The 23,584-nt window shown below is 37.1% G+C and overlaps 3 protein-coding genes across 3 annotated transcripts in view; 1 reads left to right on the forward strand and 2 right to left on the reverse strand.

Annotated features, from left to right (window-relative positions):
* The window catches only part of LOC131397312 (zinc finger protein 208-like), a 649,542-nt gene that overhangs the window by 499,805 nt on the left and 126,153 nt on the right, over nucleotides 1–23,584 (forward strand).
* The window catches only part of LOC131397936 (zinc finger protein 420-like), a 58,372-nt gene that overhangs the window by 18,934 nt on the left and 15,854 nt on the right, over nucleotides 1–23,584 (reverse strand). The window contains 1 exon segment of the mRNA XM_058531039.1: nucleotides 20,752–20,759. Coding sequence (XP_058387022.1) covers nucleotides 20,752–20,759 — 8 coding nt within the window.
* On the reverse strand, nucleotides 1,835–2,743 carry LOC131397337 (vomeronasal type-1 receptor 4-like). Its single transcript, XM_058530132.1, has one exon. The coding sequence runs from the start codon at nucleotides 2,741–2,743 to the stop codon at nucleotides 1,835–1,837; it is 909 nt and encodes a 302-aa protein (XP_058386115.1).

The following is a 23,584-nucleotide window of genomic DNA, read 5'->3' on the forward strand; positions in this document are numbered from 1 at the left end:
GGTGGAAGTGGAAGGTATTAAATAACTTGAAATTGTGATTACCTTAAAAAGTAACCTGAAATTTGAAAGAGATACTGCTTATATAATCCTCAAAGATAAGAGGTATGAAGGAGAATTATTTTTCAAAATTAATACCAAAGAGTTAAAAAGGAAAAATAAGAAAATACACTAGGTTTACCAAAAAGCACACAATATGATGGTAAATCTAAACCTAAACAAGTCAGTCATGATATTCAAGAGAAATAGACTAATTGTTCCTTGTAAAGTCAAAATGTTGTTTTTTTCATTATATGCAATTAGATATTTTCCCCCTGACATATAGATAAACTACAAAAATTAAATTAGAAAACTGAAAATACATTCTATGTAATTTTTACGAATGAAAAATTAGCATATGATGCCCATCTTAATGTAGAATTTATGCTTAAAATACTTTGCAATTATTGTAATTACTATTATTTTTTAACTTCTTGAACATTACTGCAATACTACTAATTGAACGGAAATAATTTGACTGATTATATATGCATATATGTGCATATATACATACATCTATATATACATGCAATGTATAGATGTTTTCATATATACATATATACACACATACACGTATAAATATATACACACAGTAATGTAGTATGTGTGTGTATATGTACATATTTTTTCCTATGCTTATTTGTGGCCTAATATATGGGAAATGTTTAAGTGCTAATGTGATCTAAAAATGTATGTTCCCTATTTAGCACCACCAGGTTCAATATATACCATTTAGGTCATATTAACTCCATTGTTTTTCAAAATATAGAATCCTCAATACTTTGCATCAGCTTCGTAATGTAAATGCTGGGAGAACTAAATGAAAATATTTCCTAAAATTTAGGAATATCTATTTTGCTCATTTGGTAAACTAACTTCTCATTAAAAAATGAATTTATGACTGTTCTCCTCAAAACAGGTATGCCTCCACTCTTCCAAGTTTAATGGAAATGCCCACCATAAACTTATTTCCCCACGTTAGAGACGAGAGATTTTCATCCCAAACACTCTCTCACCAAAATGCCCAAATGGAGATAAAACTACTTTTTACATATCCCAAATTCCATGCAATGTTTCCCCAGACATTGTGTAGTTTTTCAAACATCAACATACACCTTCAGTCTTTACAAAATCAATAAAAACATACTTTTATTCTCTCTTTCACTTATTCTGGTTGTAAATGTCCATTTCCAAATGAAAATATTTTAAGCATGCTAATGTCGCTTCATAACAGGATATTTCAAATGACTACCCTCTCTCCAAAGATGAAATGTAAAGAACTCATACTTAGGAGTCGAAAAACTCTACTCCCTGAATCTGAAATGACCCTTCACCTTAACTCCACTCTGTTCATTATTCTGTGGGAAAATTTCTTTTTTCTTGAATGACCATCTCACATGCTGTTTTATTTCATGCAGGGTTTCCTACAATTCAAAGCCTAGTTTATTTCTGGGTAAATGTATTATTTCAGATTGATTGTTACAAACTCAAAGACTTTCCCGTAATCCCCACATTGTTTCAGAAACTCCTGTTTAATACTGCCTAGATTCTGAAGCTCTCAAAAAAGCTTTAATAAAGTCTTATTTACATAGGTATTTATATGACAGTTACACAATAATTCACTTATAGTTGCATAATGATTTATTGTTTACTTTGGACCATAAACTCAACTTGCCTTGTTTACCACTCTCTTGTAAATGATTGCCTAATAATTGTACTTAGGACTCAGAAAGTGGATGAATAAATAAACTAAACAATACGCAAATGCAATTTACCTATTTCTCATAAGATGAAGTAATTATCTAGCCTTTATCCAGGAGCGGAAAAATTTGGATACTCTGCGGTCATGGCTCATGAGAATGTAGGGGCTTACAGTTGGGAAACACAGAGTAATTGGTGCGATGAAGATCACCAGCCACCAGCTGGGATTACTAGAAAGAGACAAATAAATGTGAAAGATGGAAGAGAGAGTGTACAAAGACACAAAAGTGCTCACCAAGACAAGGATGCTTTGGGTGGCTCTGGATTCGGCAGAGGATCTATGAATGGTCCTATGAATGTGTCGGATCTGCTGCTTGTGCCTGTACAGGATGAGAACCATAAAGCCACTGGCCCAGACCATGAGCCCCAAACATGCAACATCAGGGAATAATAACAATCCTGCATTTAGTAATGCTGTGATTCTGTCATAAATTATAATAGAACATGATCCCACATCTTTTATCTGTGTGATGTTTATGTTGCTCCAATTAACAGTCACAGAAAGAGTAAAAAGGATATTTGTCAGCAATTGTAGGATCCAGCAGAGGAAAATAGACGACTCAATGTACTTGGGGGTTTTCACTTTGAGCTCTGCCCACCTGGAGTTCCTGGGGCTGATGGTGATGGCCTGGAAGACACTCAAAAGGCAGGTGGTGCCAATGGACACACCCCTGGCCACTCGGTGAATATAGTAAACAAGTTTGCATCCAATATCATTGAGAAAATGTTTCCATACAAATGCTGCCATTGTTATTGGGATTCCTGTGGAGAGCAGGACCAAGGAGTTGGCTACCAGCAGATGTTCAACAATCAAATCTGTGCACCGTAGCCTGTATCCAGTGAAGTGAAGGAAGAGATAATGGTAAAGAAGAAAGACATTCCCCAGGATTCCAACTATAGTCTCTGATAAGAAGACCATTTCTATTGTGAAATCTCTGATGACCATCCCGTCAGGTCTCTGTGAAGGATATTTGCTTTCTGAGCTAGAGTTTCCTGCATGGGAACATGAGGCGCGGGCTATGTGTATCATATCAACTGAAATCCAATATTATCCCCTCACCATTAGTTCCCAGTGCAAAAAAAAAAGACGTAATGTTTTTCTTTTACTAAGAAGTTCCAAGGATTGAATGCATAAATTTTAAAAAGCATGTATGATGAATTCCTCCCTGCTATGAAGGCTAGACATGTACTGGGTCATTTCTTTATTTTTCCCAAACCTATGGATCAGGAACTACTATCATTTTCATTCTAAAGAACAAGCGAACTTAGATACAGGGAGATTAATTGTTTTAACTAAATTCACACCCTAGTTACAGGCAGGACGGGACTTAAACATGTCTGGGCTGATAACACCAAGCACACTTAATCACTGTGATCTACTGACAAATCTACTTAGCTGTGTTCTTCCAATAGTCTAGATACATATTTAGCTGTTTTCAGAACTTGTCAGTAGGAGTTGGTGTTTAATTTATTATTTAATTCAGGTGTAACAAGTTTCAATTTATGTGCAAAGATTTATTTCATAGGCCAATGCCAATTATGCATAAAGTACTTGAGCTCTTGACTAAATGTAGATCCTTTCCTTGCAATACAACAGACACTTGTCACATGACCGAGTTGGATTGAATAAAAAGAAGATTGTCTCAATATTAGGATGGCAAGACAAGACTCATTTGCTTCTGTACCAGGAACAAAGTATAATACTACCTATCACAAAATTGTTAATCTCATAGCGTGCCATAAATTATTGCATATGAATCACTAATATGTGATAAAATTGTATTGTGTAGAAAATAAACTTTAATAATTTCAGATCACATCCTCATCAATTTATTAATAATCAAGTAAAGTCAAACTATTACCAAGGAAATGAGATTTGTCTTATATTTTTCAGACGGTTATGCAAAAAGGAATCTCTTATGTGTAAAATCTTTCACATTTTATTAAATAGGAATAATAGATATTTAGTGATAGTAGAATATTTTTAAACCTGAGAAAATATCACAAGATACATTTGAGCAAGATACCAGCTATCTGAACTCATTATCACATATTTATGTTTTCCTTAAGTACTAATTTCCTTTCTTTAAGAGGGAAAACAGTCTCATCAAAATTAACAGAACACAGATGCTTTCAGTAGGAAACAATTAGTGTCTCCATTAAACACGTCATACACCTGGAGTTAGAAAAAAATTTTCTGTTCCAGCAATTGACATCTGTACACACTTTATCTGCACAGCACTAAATGATACCTGTAGATACATCCTATTCTTTATTAGAAGCAGGTGTCCTCAGCACACCTGCAGTAATTCTGAAAATGTAGTCTGTGATTCCAGCAAATTAGGCTGAAGAGCAGATTGATTTCAGAACTACAGTTCTTAAGTACGTTAAAAGTCAGGTTTCAATATCACTGAGATTCAACAGCAAGAATAAAGGTCATTGTTGATTACACTAAATTACAGTATGATCCATCAGGATTCTAATGCCTCAGAATTATTCTTCCCTCCCGTGTGGCTTTGGCACTAGACCAGACACAAACTCCGACGAATTCCTTTTCTGACATGATCACTTACCCAGACTCCTGATAGCCCTCCTTCCTTGCTGACTCTTCCTCTCAGACTGAAATAGAAAATTGTCACCTGAATCCTTTCCGCTGCCAGGACAGTGGGTCTGGCGTGATGGTCATGACAGCTAGGACCTGGACTGGAGGGAGGCAGCCAGACCACTAGATATGGGTTTGTGATTCTATGACCTCACCTCCCCTCAGATCTGCAATTATCTTTTCACCTGTAACCACCATGGGAGGACAGGCTTGGGGAACTGAGGATATTTGTGAAAAACTTTTCCCCAGTTCTTATTTAACAAAAACAATTACAACCTACTAATTATTTCCAAAGAGATCATTTCATTGTGTTGAGAGGCTCTTTCTTTTTTTTGATCCATGGAAGCAGACAGGGTGCACACGGAGGCCCCGGGAAATACTGAGTTGACACAGGAGGGAATGGAGATGAAGCTCATGTGTCGTGCTTAGTTCTCTGCTCCCCTGAGAATTTTTCTGCCCAAAGAGTGTTCTTTCCTAAACTTCAGACTACTGAGTGTCAGCATCATTTCAGTTATGAGCAGACAAGCAGAACCAAAGCACGTGAGGATTCTCAAAGCCATACAAATAAGAGGAGGAACATGATACCAAAAACTTACCTTATAACTTATTGGATTTATTTGCACATCTCAATGCCAATTAACATGGAAATCCAGGAGATAGAAAAGTTTTCTAGTAAAATATACTAATATTGACCCTCTCCCCAATGGTTCTAGAAAGCCTAAGTTCAACAATATCCGTAGAAAGATAGAAATTTATGTTTCTCTCCCAAAGGAAAACACCAAGATCACAAGTTTCAACAGATTCTACAATTCATATAACTCTCACCTAAATCAAGGCTTCTTTCTCAATTCAAGGACACTGAATGGTTACCGCCAGCCTTTACGCTTCATTTTTGCTGAATCTTCCACAAAATTTATTGCTTTTGTCACTAAATAAGTCATATAAAATATGAGTTTAAAGCAATCCTTTGATTTTTTCTAAATACAAACCTATATTTCATCTGGGATTAATATTCAAACCCTCTCAATGTCCAGGTCAGAGATTATAGCCATATGTTGGACATCCCCTGTCACTACTACCTCTACACACACACACACACACACACACACACACACATACACATTAATTTACATTCACTTAATCTTGATTTACTGTCATATAACAGAGATTGTTGTCTGATAAGCAAAGAGGGATAAGCATGAAATGGGGGCTTGGGTCATAATAGTACATTTCTGAGGATCACAGCGGTGGAATCCCTACCCTGTGATATGCAGGAATTTTCCAGCAGCATTGAGCACCAGATGCTTTGGGGACACAGAGATTATTGTATTTTGTAGAGCCTAGAGCAGTGACCCTGAGGAGGGAGAAAATGTCTGTGATGAAGGCACCTTGAGATCATAGGGAGTAAAAGCACTGGTGAGGGTTGGCCCCATGGTGTAGTGGTTGTGTTCAGCGTGCTCATCTTTGGCAGCCTGGGTTCACAGGTTTGGATGCTGGGCATGGACCTACACCACTCGTCACCCATGCTGTGGCAGCGACCCACATACAAAATAGAGGAATATTGGCATGAATGTTGGCTCAGGGCTAATCTTCCGCAGGAAAAGAAAAAAAAATACTGGTGCTAGATTAGATGTGGGAGATGAAGAATATTAGGGAAACTGTTTTGACAGGATGGGTGAGCCACGCACTGTGGGCATAAACAACCCCAACACCCCAGAAGCTAAAATCAAAGAAAAGAAAATCCTCTGAGACAGCTGACGTGAACATGAAATGACCTCCCCCAATTTCCAGTCTTACACCACTAACAAAACTGGTCATGTGTCTTTGGCTCAGTTAACGGGGATGGGACACGTGGAGGCACCCTGGGCAAGTCAGGAACAGTGTGCATTTCTACCTCAGACCCAGTCCACCCAGGACTCAGAATAGAAATCCACACATTCTTTCTGGGCCCATGCAGTCTTTACATGTAGCCTGTGAGGAGTGAAAAATAGGATTTGTCAGTTGTGGAAACAGTACAATGGAGTCAGGTAGCAGGTTAGGCTCACACATTCAACACAGGAGTAACAGAAATTATGCTCAAGTTCTAATAAATCCCAGTCTGCATTTGTTACTTTGTGTTTAACTAAGAAACAACACAACTGTACTTACGAAAAAAAAAAAGTGTTTTTGTTTTTTCTTAGTCATGGTGAGTGGGACAAAAACCAGGACTCTTAATGTGACTCAGTGATTCTCTCACAGGGACTCAGTTTCTTCTTTCTCATTTCAAATATATTTCAGTACTAGAGTAATCAAGACAGTGTGGCATTGGCATTAAAAAAAGGATATATAGACCAATGGTACTGACTAGAGAGCCCAGAAATAAGCGCACACATTTATGGCCAACTGATGTTTGACCGGTTTGCTAATTGGGAAAGGTCTCTTTAGTATGTGGTTTTGGGGAAACTGAACATCCACATGCAGAAGAACAAAATTTGACCCTTATCCCATATACAAAATACTCTATCTCGTATACCATATGCAAAAATCAACTCAAATGGATTATCTACTTAAACTTAGGACCAGAAACTCTATAAGAAACCATAGGGGAAAAGCTTTGTGACACTGGTATTGGAAATGATTTAATTGATCTGACACCAAAGACATAAGCAAAAAAAGTGAAAATAGACAAGCGGCCCTGCAGAAGGTTACATTTCTGAACAGCAAGGAAACAATCAACAGAATGAAAAGGCAAACTGTAGACTAGAAAAAAAATATTTGCAAACCATATGCCATATATAATTTACTATCCAAAGTATAAAAGGAACTCATGACAACTCAATTGCAGTAAACAAATACTTCAAAAATTGGCAAAGTAATCAATTAGATATTTCTCTGAAGATGTCATACGAATTTCCAACTAGTTTGTGACAAATGTGCTCCACATCACTAGTCATCAAGGAAATGCAAATCAAACTATAACAAAGTATCACCTCACACGTGTCAGTATGGCTATTGTAAAAAAAACAAAAGATAGGGGCCAGCCCCGTGGTGTAGTGGTTGGGTTGGAGAACTCTGCTTTGGTGACCTCAGGTCCATGGGTTCAGATCCCTGGCGCACACCGAGGTACTGCATATCAGGCCATGCAGTGGCAGGAGTCCCACATGTAAAGTAGAGAAAGATGGGCACGGATGTTAGCCCAGCACCAATCTTCCTCAGCAAAAAGAAGAGGATTGGCAACGGATGTTAGCTCAGGGCTAATCTTCCTCACAAAATAAATAAATAAATAAAATAATAGAGATAACACGTGCTGGTGAGGATGTGGATGAAATGGAACACTTGTACACAGTTGGTGAAAATGTAAATCGGTGCACCCACTATGGAATAAACTATGGAGTTTCCTAAACTAGAACTACGATATGATCCAGCAATCAATCTCACTTCTGAGTGTATAACCAAAGGAATTGAAACAAGGATCTCAAAGAGATATCTGTACTCTCGTATTTATTGCAACATTATGAACAATAGTCAAGATACAGAAGCAATTTAAATGCCACTTGACAGGTGAATGGATAAAGCAAATTTGTGATAAATATCTATGTGTGATATATACATCACACATTTTCTCACACATATATACTTCATTTGTATATATATTTAGAATAGACTATTCAGTGTAAATAGATAAGGAAATTCTGCCATTTGCAACAACATGGATGAACCTCAAGGACATTATGTTAAGTGAACTAAGCCAGACACATAACACAAATACTAAATGATATGCTTATATGATGAATCCAACATAGTCAAACTCATAGAACTGGAAAGTGGAATTGTGGTCGCCAGGGTCTGGGAGGAGGGCCAACCAGGGAGGTATCAGTCAAAAGGGTACAAAGTTTCAATGACACAATAAATAAGTCCTACGTATCTACATATTTATGTTAAACTAACACTGTACAGCATAATGCCTATAGTTAAAAATACTGTATTTTATACTTAAAATTATACTAAGAGGATAGATCTTATATCAAGTGTTTTTATGACCAAAAACTAAGAATAATAAACAAGAAGTTTGAAGAAAACTTTTGGAGGTGATGGGTAGGTTAATGGCATAGGTTGGTACAAATGGTGACAATTTTTTAAGTGTATACTTATCGCCACACTTATCAAGATGTATACATTAAATATGTGCAACATTTTGTATGTCAAAAAATGAAATAAAAATGAGCCAGGACTCTGAATAAAAGGAGAATGAGTCATTAGGAGACTGGGCCATGGATCTGGAAGAAGCACAGAAACCAAGGGGCACCTGAGCACAAATGGTGCAAAAAAAGATCTCAGATCCACCAAATTAGGTAAGAGGAGCTTCTCTACAGAAAGGTTCCCTAATGCCACCAACTAGAACTTTGTAAAGTTAAAAGCTAACAATCTGCCGCTTTGCTGTGTTATGATTTAGATTGGTTTTTATTAGAAGTTGCGTTCCTTCTTTCATCCAAATTCAGAGATGATGCACCTGCGGGAGCATTTTTCCCTAGTAACATCAAGGAAGGCTCTGAGACATGGACGAAAGTCCTAAGGAGATGGTAACCACCCAGTAGGAGGACTATCATGATTTCACCATAATGAGTATTCCTAAAGGTGTGGGAAGAAAACCAGAGGAAGCTTTACATAGTTTCTGGATAAGAATGTCTGAGTTGCTGTGACTTCCAGTTTGATATAACTTAGGGAAGAGTGGGGGTTCCTTTACCTCAAATCAGGAAGGGGACAGTGTAAGGATTCTGGGAGAGAGTTGAATATGCATCCTTTTCATTTTGGAGGGAAAAAAATAGATATATCTTTGGGGAGAGATTACCCTATAATGCAATAAACATTTCATACAAGCCTTTTTTTTTTTTTTTTTTTTTTTAGTGAGAAAGATTAGCCCTGAGCTAACATCTGTTGCCCATCCTCCTCTTTTTGCTGAGGAAATTTGGCCCTGGGCTTACATCCATGCTCATCTTCCTCTACTTAATATATGTGATGCCTGCTAGAGCATGGCTTGATAAGCAATGTGCAGGTCCACATCCAGGATCTGAACCTGCGAACCCCAGGACACCGAAGCGGAGCCTATGAACTTAACCACTACATGATTGGGCTGGCCTTTTTTCATTGATATAAAGTTTTCATTTTAAAGTGTAAACATTTAAGACATTTTGATAATTATATTTTTGAAATAATTCTTTAGATTCAAAATTTAATTTCCATCTCAAATGACATCACAGAGTTTCCAGAAAACTTTTTAAATAACAGAGAGAGAATATTACCCACCCTGGAATGAGAGACCATCTGAAGCAGACTCTGACGGCAGAGTTTTGGGAAGTAACTGCAGTCCCAGGATTGACCAGGACAGAGAATGTGTGAGTCTTCCAAGTCACACAGATCCTACTGAAGAGAGGCCACATGGATTTTGGTTTTAGATCACGTGCAACTTGTCCACCTGGAAGTTTTGTGTGACAGCAGTTTTTCTCTCTTCTCTCAGAAGCTCGGCCCATCGTCTGCTGTGAGCTCTGTGACCCAGTGTCCCCCTGTCACCTGCTGTGCTGTGGACACAGGGTCGGGTATTTCCAGCCTCCCCAGCATCCTGGTCTTTGGGCAGAATCAGGCGCCGGGAGGCACCAGCAGAGACTGGAAGGATGAGGAGGCCAAGGGGCTCCTTTCACTCAGCATAACGCCTTAGATCATTCACGTTTTTTGCATATCTCAATAGGTTGTCTCTTCTTATTGCTGAGTGTTATTCCATGGTATGGATTTACCACTGTTTGTTTATCTGTCTATCAATCATTAGACATTTAGGTAGTTTCCAGCTTTTGTGATAACTATTAGAATAACCACTCCATACGAGTCTTTCTTTGGTGATATAATTTTTTTATTTTAATTAGTAAATGTTTTTATATTCTGAAAATTATATTTTTTACAATGATTTACCCTTTAGTTTGAAATTTAAATTTCCATTTCAAAGGCCATCACAGCATTTTTCAAAACTCTTCATAAAGTACTGAAAACATTTAAGGATCACTAGTATATCATCAAACCCCAAAATTCTCTCTTGATAAAAAGTTGTTGTTTTAAACTTCTGCCAAGAGCAGAGAAGAGTGGCTCTAAGAACTAGTCCCATATAAACTTCCTGGATAATCCCAGTCACAGTAGATGGCGATTAGAATTTGAACAGACCTATTGGAGAACATGATTCAAATTACAACAGTTATGAAGTGCAGTTTCTATGTGGAATTCAAGAGTGATTTAATATTAGACAATCCGTTAATAGAATTCATCACATTTATAGATATAAAACAAAAAATAAGGAGATCATGTTCATGATACAAAAGCAGCTATTGGCAGAACTCACTATAGGTTAAATTAAAATACTCAAAATTATGAACTGATGGTTCTTTCTTAATTGGACAAAACAAAGTCTTCATCCCAATCATGAGGATGAATTAGGAAGATTCAGACTAAGGGCAGGAATCAAACTAAAACATATACAATCACTATTACATTTACTTACAATTGCATTGATGGCTTAGCCAAGGAAATTTAAAGTGACACAAGATTTGAAAGTAAGATGTCAAAGTCTGTTAGTAGAAAACAATTATACATCTGGAAACACAAAGGGAACAAAAGAACAACACTCCAAAAATAATTCAGTAAACTAGTAGAATATATTATTGATATACAGAAAGCAGGTATCTATATATATACAAAGAATAATAATTTTACAAATGCATATTGGTTATTCAGTCACAAAAGGATAAAGTAAGTTAAAATAAACTAGGAAAAATCTTTTAAAAAGATGGAAGATATATCTAAGAATAATGATAGAAAAATTCCTGAAGTAAATTCAAGTACACACAAACAAGGGAAAATCACATCATGTTCTTGGATAGAAAAGCTCAATATATATAAAAAAAAAATTGTCCTGAATCTAAAGTATGAATTTAATTTGGTCTCAGTGCAGAGACCATCAGTTAGTTATTGTAGCTAGGCATATTATTGTAAAAGTCTTACAGATGAAAATACAAATAAAGATAGTCAAAGAAGTCTGAAAAAAAAAGAAAAGAGGGTGGCTAGTTCTATGACACGTCTTGTTTCATGAACAGACTTATAAATCAGTGGAGATAAATATTCATGAATATACAAAGGTGCATAAGAGCTAATAAGCAATAAAGCTACACTGTGACTGCCATCTTTAATACTTGTGTTTACGGAGGTGATATTCCTATTGCAAAGATTAAAAAACCAATTTATTCTTCACATTCTATGTCAAGATAAAGTTCCAATGAAAGATAAATACATATGACAAAAAAACACCTTACGTCTTCTGATAAGGTTAAATCTGACAGGTTTTACCAGATTTAGTGTTTCTGGGGAGGGACACACCCTCAGGGGTCCCTATTCTGACATTTTCACTGATGTCACTCATACTGATCCTTAATTTAAAAGTCGATAAAAATGTCTTCCTGCTTCCTTCTTTAAGAAGCTAAAAATAAAGATGCCTATCTACACTGGATCCTCAAATGATTATGCAGTCAGTGGTCATCAAGTGTGGAAAGGCGTAGAATCTCAGACCCACAGAAGCATAATGTTCACTCAGACAGGAAACTTCTCCCTGAGGCCAGAGCTTCATCTTTTACATGTGATCAAAGGCTTTCACAGGCTCTGCATTGCTCTGCCAACCAGCCCTTCCACATGTGCTTAGCTCTGGGAATCTGACATCAGGTGACTGATGAACATGTCATGACACACTGATTTCCCATCAGATCTGCCCTCTCTTAGCGATCTTGCAGGGCTACAGAAACACTCTAGGATTTTCCTGGAGCCATTTACCCCATGCAGACACACTGGAAGGTTTGGGCAGAATCTTTGATCTTCACTGGGACCCCTGCCATGTCCAACCAGCTTCTCTATAATATGATGTTCTAATATCTCCTTAAAGTCCCTATCTCAAGATATCTTTCTGTGCCAATAAAATTGATTTCATATAGTTGTAAGAGGAACAAGTAAGAGGCAGGCTATGTTATGGGGCTCCTGTGTACTGAGAGTGCATGCTCCTCTCTATAATTTTATGCTTGCATCACAAAGAAATGGAGCAGACCCAAAGAATTCTCAAGGATGAATTATTGGACCAAAAGGAGAAGATCAATCCACATTCGGTGCCCTACCATCTGGTCTAACTGATACTACCCCATCTTGGCCCAATATGATCTTCCCACTCTTCTCTGGGCCTCCCTACTTTCTACCTCCATCGTCTCTCCATAGCTCACCTACATTTTGGAACAACTCTAATTTTGATACTTATGTGAATCCACATGTAACTCAAATGTCAACTGGGTATATCATAAACCCTTAGAAATCTCAGGTCTGACTCCACTGAATCCATGACCTTGAAAGTTGGAATTCTCCTAATTCCTTTTGTGGGGGGGAATTTTTCCTAATTCCTGTGTATTACTCTCTATATACCTTATATATACACTCTCTATATATATACTCTATATACCCTGTGTATATACTCTCAGGGTCTCAACTGTACTGGACCTAGCCTTCCCTGCAAAATATGTCAACCTAGAAAGAGAATCAAGTCTCCCCTCTATCTCACAAAGAATCTAGTTCTTTAAAAAACCTCAGCAAGCCACATTACATTTATTAAATAGACTATTATAAGATAGCGCAATGGGAGAGATGACAGGACACCTCATAACAAACTACTTCATAAACTCTCATTGTAATCGCTTTTTCTTATAAAGTCCCTTCTGGGCAGCTCTGTCAATGAAGACTCTCAGCTCTTACACTTTGACTTATCCAATGTCCCACCCGGTTGATCATTCTCTGTTCTCTCTCGGGTTCAGTCCCTTTGCCGATATTTTACATTCTTTACCATTATTATGGTGGCAAAATACACAATTATAAAATTACCATCTTAACCAGTTTTAAGTGTACCATTCAGTGGTATCAAATATACTCACATTGTTGTCAATATATCACATAATCACAATCCAAAAACTTTTAAACGTAAGAAAAGTGCTCCCCATTCTCATAATTTTGTATATCTAGGAGAAATCATTTTCTAAGAAAATATGTTAAAAATATTCACTCAACTATAAGGAGAAAATTTTGATTATCCAATTGTAGTATACAAATTAATGTCTCTTTCTAAAATTGATTTGGATGAGTTCTCTCCACATGTTAAGCCACTTCTAGTTCCTTTGTGACATAAACTCTTCCTAAGAAGAAAAATAACTCTGTCCACATCATTCTATTAGACTAATAAAAATGTACATGGAATTAAAGAGGAAGAAGACAGAACAACTTACCAAGAATAAGACTTTTACTGAGAAACAGACATTTCTTCTATCTCTTCTTTCCTCTTCCTGCCCCTCCAGGCTTCTTTCTCAGGTAAGATCAGTCTTGAGAAGTCTCTCCAGAGAGCTGAGAATACGCCTGTTTGGGCTTCACATCACCATACATACATCTGTGCCACAACTACACACACAGCGAAGACTCAACATTTGGTTAAAAGTCCTCTACTATCCACTGGTACAGGAGGGATTCATGCATAACAAAATCCTATTGGAGAAAAATAAGTGAATATTTCTACCTCTTTCTTCAATACGTACTTCCATCCTTGTGAATCTGACATATTACAAGGCAGCAGTGGGTATGTGGTCTGGACTGACCCTCCCCTTGAATTCACAGACCCCACAGTCTCTCCTAGTACTTGCTGCACACAGGTCCCCCAGGTTATGATGAGCAACCTTTTTCCTTTCTCCAGTACCTGAGTTTCCCAGACTCCTTCCAATTCCTGGGACTTTAGTCTTCAAACTGCCTCCTTCTCTCCAAGCTCCATTCCCAGGTCCAAGTGTCCCCTGTTATTCAAGAGATAATATTAATCACGGTTAAAAGCTTGACTCTCCACTTCCAACTGTCTGGTGACTCTGTGTGTGCACTGGCGCTGGCAGGAAAGTGGGTAGGGGACGCCAGTAGAGAGTAACCTGCACTAGCTGAGAAGAAAGGGATGGCTTGGATGGGAAGGTGAAGATTTGCCCTTCTCACTCCTCCCACTAGAGATTTCAGATGATCTTTCATACACCTGAGCAAGAGAAATGGCTCTTTATGGTTTTAATCTCAATGTTTTTGAACATGTGAATCCTGCTTTTCAGAAAATCACATTAAACTAACAAAAAATGTAATTTGAGAAGACTTAATTATTGTCTTGGAAAAGATGAAAGAGAGTTGGCCGTAGAAACAGCTCTGAGCAATTTAACTATAATTACGGACGGGCTCACTTGCAACAAATCTCCACATCAATTCAGCCTATCATTCAGCGTCTGAAGAAGGGCAAAGAGAACTTAAGGGGAACATATAATGTGTTGAAGACTCGTAGCATTGAGGGTCACAGCCCACTAGTTTAACAGATCTCATAGAGGAAAAGAACCTGTTGAAAATTATACTAAATGGTTAAACCAGACTTTGACTGTACACTTAAAAAATTGGCCTCCTGACCAAGTGTGTGTTTAAATTATGTAAAATTGTTTACTAAACACCAAAAGTACATTGTCAATATGTACTAGACACTAGAAAAGTATTGAGGCCTCATAATCTGAATCAGACACAATCAATTTAATGGGAGCATCATTAGGAAATATTTTTTAAAACACCTAATTATATGGGGCTCTAAGCTTCTGTCATCACACTGATACTCCTGGTCAAAGCCTCCTGCTTTTCACAACTTGGCCTCTAATGCCTGCAATAATTAAACACATTTTCCCCTCCAGCTTCACCTATGTTCACCTGCACTACAAGTCAAGGCAAATATTCTGCATCTCAGTTTCTTGAAGGACCACCAAACATGTTAACCATCTATATGGAGGTGTCTTCAAAATCCCCTGCTCAAGTAAGTTTTGTGAAAATATAATATCTCATATTAAAATATAAGCACCAAACAAATGAATGTCTAGGACTAGATAGCTTCACAGGTGAATTCTACTGAACATTTAAAGAAAAGTTAGTATATATCCTTCTCAAACTATTCCCAACACATGAAGAGGAAGGATCTTGCCCACACCTATTCTACAAGGCCAGGATTACTCTGATAGCAAAACCAGAATAAGACATCACCAAAAAAGGAAACTTACAGGCCCATTTCTGTGATGAACATAGATGCAAAAATCCTCAACAAAAACTTAACAAACAGAAATCAACAACACATCCAAAGAATCATATACAATAGTCAAGTGGGATTTATTTCAGGAACACAAGGATGGCTCAATATTTTCAAATAAACTAATGTGATACACCACATTAACAAAACAAAAATAAAAACCATATTATCATTTAATTACATGCAGAAAAATCATTTGACAAAATTCCATTTACTATAATAACCCTCAACAAATTGTATAGAGAGAGAACATGCCACAATATAATAAAGGTCATATATCACAAACACACAGCTACAATCATACTCAATGGCAAACAGCTGAAAGCTTTTCCTTTAAGATCAGGAACAAGACATGAATGCTCACTCTCACCGCTTTGATTCAACATAGTGTTGAAGGTCATAGCTATAGAAATCAGAAAAAGAAAAACAACAAAAGATACCCAAATTGGAAGGGAAGTAGGAAAACCGCCACTATTTGCAGACAACGTGATACTATATATAGAAAACCCTAAAGTCTCTACCAAAAACTGATTATAACTAACAAATGAATTCAGTAGAATTACAGGATACAAAATCAATACACAGAATTAGTTGCATCTCGATACACTAACAATGTACGAGCACATAGAGAAATTAAGAGAACAATCCCGTTTACAATTACATCAAAATGAATGAAACACCTAAGAATAAATTTGACCAAGAAGGGTAAAAGACCTGTACACTCAAAACTATAAGACACTGATGAAAGAAATTGAAAATGACGTATATAAATGGAAAGATATTCTGTGCTCATGGATTGGAATAATTAACATTTGAACACATCTAAGTTACCCAAAGCAATCTACAGATTCATTGCAATCTCTATTAAAATGCCAACAGCATTTTCCCCAGAACTAGAACAAAGAATCATAAATTTTGTATGAAACTGCAAAAGACCACAAATACCCAAAGCAATCTTGAGTAATAATAATAAAGTTGAAGTTATCATGCTCCCTGATTTCAAACTATTATACTACAAAGCTACAGTAATCAAAACAGTATGGCACTGACACAAAAACAGACACATAGATAAATGAAAGCGAATAGAGAGCCCAGAAGTAAACCCACACGTATATGGTGAATTAATCCGTGGCAAAGGAGGCCATAATATACTATGTGGAAAAGACAGTCTATTCAATAAATGGTGTTGAGAAAAGTGGACAGATACATGCAAAAGAATGAAACTGGACTACTTCCTTACACCATGTACAAAAATAAACTAAAAATAGATTAAAGACCTAAATGTAAGACCTGAAACCATAAACTCCTAGCAGGAAATACAGATAATAAACACTTTTATGTCAGTCTTAGCAATATTTTTTTGGATATGTCTCCTCACGCAAGGGTGACAAAAGCAAAAATAAACAAATGGGACTGCATACAATTAAAAAGCTTTTGCACAACTAAGGAAACCATCCACAAACCAAAAAGACAACCTACTGAATTAGAAAATACATTTGCAAATGATATATCTGATAAAGGGTTAATATCCAAAAAATATAAAGAAATCATACAACTCATTATCAAAAAAACCCAAATAATTCAATTAAAAATTGGCAGAGGGCCTGAATAGATATTGTTCCAAAGAAGACATAGAGATGGCCAATAGGTACATGCAAAGGTGCTCAGTATCACTAATCATTAAGGAAATGCAAATCAAAGCCACATTGAGATACCATTTCACACTTGTCACAATGGCTATTATCAAAAAGACAACAAACAGTAAGTGTTGGCAAGGATCTGGAGAAAAGGGAACTCTTATGCACTGTTGTTGGGAATGTAAATTGTGCAGCCGCTATGGAGCTTCCACAAAAAATTAAAAATAGGACTATCATATGATCCAGCAATACCACATTTTGGTATTTATACAAAGAGAATTAAAACACTAATTCAAAAAGATATACACTCCTCTGTTCATTGCAGCATGATTTACAATAGCCAAGATATAGAAGCAACCGAAGTGTCTATCAGTAGACGAATGGATGAAAAATATGTGGTATATATATACAAGAGAATACCACTCAGCCATAAAAAAGAATGAAATCGTCCCATTTGCAATAACATGGACGTATCTAGAGAGTAAGCTGCTAAGTGAAGTCAGCCAGACAGAGAAAGAATACCACATGATTTCACTTATATATGGAACCAAAAACAAAATGAATAAAACAAATCAGAAACAGATTCATAGATACAGAAACCAAATTGGTAGTTTCCAGAGGGGAGGGAGGAAAGGAAAACGGTGTAACATGTGAGGGGATAAGAATTACAAACTTTCAGTGTTAAATAAGTCGTGGGGATGTAACATACAGCACAGGGAATATAGTAACAATATTGTAATAGCTCTGTATAATGACAGATGGTTATTAGTCTTCTCAGGGTGATCATTGTGCAATTTAAAGAAATATTGAATCACTATGTTGTACATCTTAAACTAATACAATATTATATGTCAACTATACTTCAATAAAAGATACACACTCAAAGATATTTTATGTATCTCTGCATTATTTCAGAACAAACTGTTTTATTACTAATTGTACTCCAAACTCATCTACTGTGACAATTAATAAAATATAATTATAAAAGGGTTCATTCGTTATGACTCATAATTTATTATTTATTATTGGAGAGTCTCTGTTTAGTTCAGAATTTTATCTACAATGTGACTGGCTTGTAGTTGTGCATAAAATTCTGTGAGGTGTGAATATATAAGTGATTGATGTGGAGAAAAGCAGACTTTTTATATTTAACTAATGAGATGAGAGAGTTTTGAGTTTCTTCCAGGACACAGAGGAACCCTGGATACACAATGGTCATTATTCAAGAGAATAAAGGGGCTCGCAGTTGGAAAACATGCATTGATTTCGGTACAGCTGTTCACTTATCTCCAGATGGTCTAATGAAAAAGAGAAAAATAAAAATGATGGAAAAGAGGATCTAAAATGTACAAGGGTACTTACTAGGGGAAGGATGTTTGGGTAGCTGTTTTCTCAGAGAAAAATCTAGGGGAAATATTGTTCCTATGAATGTGTTGGCCCTTCTGCTTGTGTCTGCCCAAAATGAAAACCATGGAGTCACTGGCCCAGGTCAAGTGACCTAAACACAAAACATCAAGTGGCGGACATGAATGCTGCAGACAGTAAGTCTATGGCTTTGTCATGACGTGTAGAACAACAGGATCCAATACCTATAGTTTTTGTTGTTGTTGTTCCCCTTATCATGTATATACAAAATCCAGCACAGAATATTGAAGAAGCCAATGGACTGAAGGGTTTTACTTTAAGCTTTACCCATCTGGAGTTCCTGGGGCTGGGGGTGAGGGCCTTGAAGACCCTCAAGGGGCCAGTGTTGCCAATGGACACAACTCTGGCCACTCTGTGATACCAGAAAATGTTTGCATCCAAAATCATAGAGAAAATGTTTCAAACCAAAAGCTGCCATGGTCTTGGGATTCCTGTAGAAAATATGACCAACAGCTGGTTACGTTCAGATGACAGAGAACAAAATCTGGCGAACTGGTCCGGTTCCACTGCAGTAAAGGAAAAGATAATGACATAAAAGTGAGGAACTCTTCAGGATTCTAATGAAAATCTAGACCAGGAAGACCAATACAATTTTCTAATGCACAGATGTCATTTCCAAGGTTTAATAGTTACGTTTAAAGTTGAGAATTCAGCATGGAAACATGAGTTGTGGGCTACCTTGTTCATGAAAAATAAAATCTAATGTATTCACCAAAGTCTGATGTGTTTCTTATACAGCACTTACACTGTATGGGCCACTGTTATTAAAGTTTTATCTATTTTAATGAATTTAATGTTCACAACTCTATGTGTTAGGAATATTATTCTCTTTTGACAGACAAAAGTAATTTAGTTAAAAGTACATTTAGGGATTCATCTAAATATTGGTATAGTCAATGTTTGAACCTGGGTACTTCATGGCAACAGGAGGATTTCAGGTCAACGCCCTTTTAAAAGGAGACTTGTTTTTGGAATCTCTCTGCTCTTCAACACTCAATGGATCATCCAGACGTCTCCATACAGAACAGGTCTTCAAGGTCTGATATTCGAGAGTTAACAGGTCTTCAACGTCTGATATTTGAGAGTTTAAGTTCCAGCCCAGGCCACACACATATACCCTGAGGAGATATTTAACTGACCACTATAGACCAGGTACAGAGTTCAGGTTTCCAAGGTGAAAACACAGGAGAAGCCCAGTCTACATGTGAGCCCACCTCTACATATTGATAACCAAGAACAGAGTCTATTTAAATCTATTCATGGCTACCTGTATATCTGACTGCATGCCATAAGGACTAATATCCTTTCTGGAGAAGATAACCCTAAATGTGCCCCCAAAAGTCAATTCAAAAATGGGCACCACTGGCATCCCCTGATAACTTGTAATTGAGAAAAATTTGGGACGGTGGTCCAGAAACAGTAACACGGTGGTATGCTCAGCAATCTGTGATTTTACAAATCCTCCAGGTAATTCTGACTCATCTTAATTTGACAGCCTCTACAATAACTAAGTCAGAGTTCACCAATGAGTTATCATCAGGGAAATGACTCTTTGAAACACTCATTGGTTGTAGTGATGTTACTGTTGTAACCCAAAAATACATAGACACATAGAAATATATATATATATACACATATATATATGTATACATATATATGTATGTAGATAAATAAATGTGTAAATAAAAATAATCTGACTCTAAATGTAGACTTTCTTGGCTTCATCCACTTTCATGTCTCTATTCCTTCACTGCCCTCTTTGTGCTCCCTGTGATCACCTCCCAAATATACCGTTGTGCTCACATTCTTCCATCAAAATAATCCAACATAAAACAAATTGGAATTTATTTAAATATTCCATTAAGACCTGAAACACGTGTGACAAAACATTACTAGAATTTATATTGGATGATGGGGTTGAATATAGCATTCTATCATTATCTCCATGATAATTTACACTATAAAATCATAAATAACATAACTACAGGTTTAACCAGCTCTTCATGCCCACCTCTAAAGAATATGCAACTCCTCTAGCACATGATGAAGTTCTTGTGCATCTGAATTAAGAATATTCTAAACTTGAGGGGTTTTTATAACACGCTGTTCCAGAGCAAAACATGATGTCCTTTGTGTCAGATATTGTGAAACAGTTCAGGTAACAATAGCCATTCCCCATAATCTTCCCACATGTTCACCTTTGCTACAGAAATATGGTTTTGCTTCGAATGGCCATATGATAGTGTTCTGGGCAATTATATGTAAAAAGAAGTGCCTGGGACAGATAGATATTCCTAAATAAAAAAATAGTGGCTTCAAAACTAAATTCCTATGTCCTATCAGATTTACACTTCCTCCCTCTTGGTACATGGAATGCGGTTTGATGCCTGGTAGTGAGGCAGGCACCTTGGGCCATGAGACAGCGAGTGTACACACAATGCCTGCATGTAGACAATAACAGAGAGAAAACATGGGGAAAAAAGCACATCCCATAGGGTGTCTAAGCCACTTTATCAGACCTTAGCTTCTATTTATTCATTGTCTCCATAAGACAAAATATACAACTCCTGTGGGTCAGCTTCCCTGTGAGGTCACTCCTCTGCAGTATATGTAACCCATGTGTGGATTATACACCTGGGATACTAGGGTTGTGTGGAACACAGCACATTTCATGTTGATCCTGTCTATTACAGCATTCAGAAAACTATTCCATTACCAACATCTACACTGCCATGTGACATTTTAAAGCTATGACAAAGTTTGCTTCATCCAACACTCCCTCTCCATCCACTGCCACTGATCTAAGAATAGGAAAGAACAAGAATTTTTTCTCCCAACAGCATCTGGTTCTCAGTACTGCCCAGGGCTTCATTTAACTCATAAGGACAGAATCTGTTTTCCTTGATCCCCAGAAACCCACCACATTTGCCAAGTCCATCTCTGTCACATTTGTTCATCAGGTGATGCCACCAGTAGCTGCCTGAGACCTTGGAGTGATTAAAGGAAGCTCCCTCTCCACATTTCAAAAGAATTCTCCCTATTTGCTTTCAATAGATCTTAATTCTTCTCTAAGAAGGATACCACCATCATCTTTTATCTGTCTTCACATCTTCCTCAGTGCTAACTGCCTGAATAAATCCACTGGCCCATGCACACTACTTCCCTCTTATCTCAATTAAGTGATCAGAATGTTGCATTTGAACCCTACAATTGGCCTCAAGTGCTTCAGATAAAATTCAGTTCTCATTGCATTAGAAAATCAGAACCTACAAAGCCTGCATGGATAACATGAGGTGGGGTGAGCAGTGAGAACCCTGTAGCCATAGCAAAGGCAAAGAAGGGCAGTGGGTGTGACATATGTAGCTGCAATGACAATGAGGAGAAACAGAGGAACTGGAGATAATTAGGATTGAAACAGATGTTTCTCCTAAATTCAGAGTGTCAGTTGTGCAGCCAGAAAACAAGTGTCCTCCCCACAGGCATAATTCATTCAATTATTCATCCTATACATTTGCTGTCTCCTACCAGAGGCTACAATTTCACTCCTGTAAGAATATTTTTCTTATAATTAGAGAGTATGTATTATACACCCATCAATGTCCTGTGAGTTCCTTTCACATAAATGTCAAAACATCTCCACGGCTTATAAAGTCTCCAAGTTTCCACCTGATCAAATTGTCACAGTCAAGTGAATAACTTTGTTGATGTCATTTATAAGATGTAAAAGAAAACATAACTAAAGAAACGTTGACATAAGTGATGTTCTCCACTCTAGAAGGAATAAAATGTATTAATTAAACAAAATCAATATAATATGCTCACTGTAGAATTACCCTCATCTTCAAGTCACTTTCTGAGCACCACTAAATTTAATAGAAATCATACTTACAATCCCTGAGCAGGCCATATAAGAAATATTTCATGATCTTTGGAACAAATAAATCATATCATAAATCCTACATGATTAACAGGCAATATAAAAGCCAAGATTTGCATAGGGAGATTCTCAGCCAGGAGTCATGAGACTTGGGAGAAATGAACTCATTGTAAAGTAAACAAAATAAATTTGCATGCATATTTTTAGTTTGTTAGTAAATCATCAACTATTTTGAAATTATTTGTTTCGATCCAGTATTTTCCTTTTGTTCTGAAGATGTGTATTCGCACGCACTGACACATTTTTCCTGCTTAGTTCTCTTACTCATAAAGTATATATTTAGCTTAATATATTTATATATCACCTTCAATGTGTATCAAAACCAAGAAAATCTGCTTGTGTTCTGTAGGCCAAAAAAGGGTCATGTGCAAAGAAAAATATAAGGTCCAATTTTACAAATAGTGATTCAGAATTCCAACAGTGTGGCTGCTAGTTGTGCTTGTTGTGATTTTGTTAAATTAACATTTGTCAAGTAGAGTCCCCATGGGTTGGAAGTTGACTTGAAACTCAACAAGAGACTACAAGGGAAGTTGAAGTAGAAATTCTATTACTCACAGGTCCTGGAAGAAGTACATGGCAGGCATTCAGGGACCACATGGGGAGACCAAGGCAGGACCACACAGGGGGAGTGGTAGTACTGGGAGTCCATGCATTTATTAGGGTCCATGAGTGGAGAGTTTTGGGGTTCTTGGACTAAGTCTGAATCAGCCAATTCAAACCAAAATGATAGGATTTTGGTGAGCTCTGTTGGGGTCTCATCTAAGGTGTTAACAAGAAGAAGGCATCGGTAGGTGGTGAAACTGTTGATAACAAGGGCCACTGGGGAAGTCATACCAGGAACTCACATTTTCTTGTGACTTTGGAGACTGTTCTATAGGGCATGTACTCATGGGAGGGGCTAGGGTCAGGTAGAGTCCCCCACAAGCTGCTTGACTACACAAATGGATGCCAAGGCAGCAATATCATTGAATAGTTTAGGTCAACTCTCGACAATGTCCTATATAATCTTTATTATA

This window comes from Diceros bicornis, chromosome 34 (assembly GCF_020826845.1).
Source record: "Diceros bicornis minor isolate mBicDic1 chromosome 34, mDicBic1.mat.cur, whole genome shotgun sequence".
Classification (NCBI taxonomy): domain Eukaryota; kingdom Metazoa; phylum Chordata; class Mammalia; order Perissodactyla; family Rhinocerotidae; genus Diceros; species Diceros bicornis.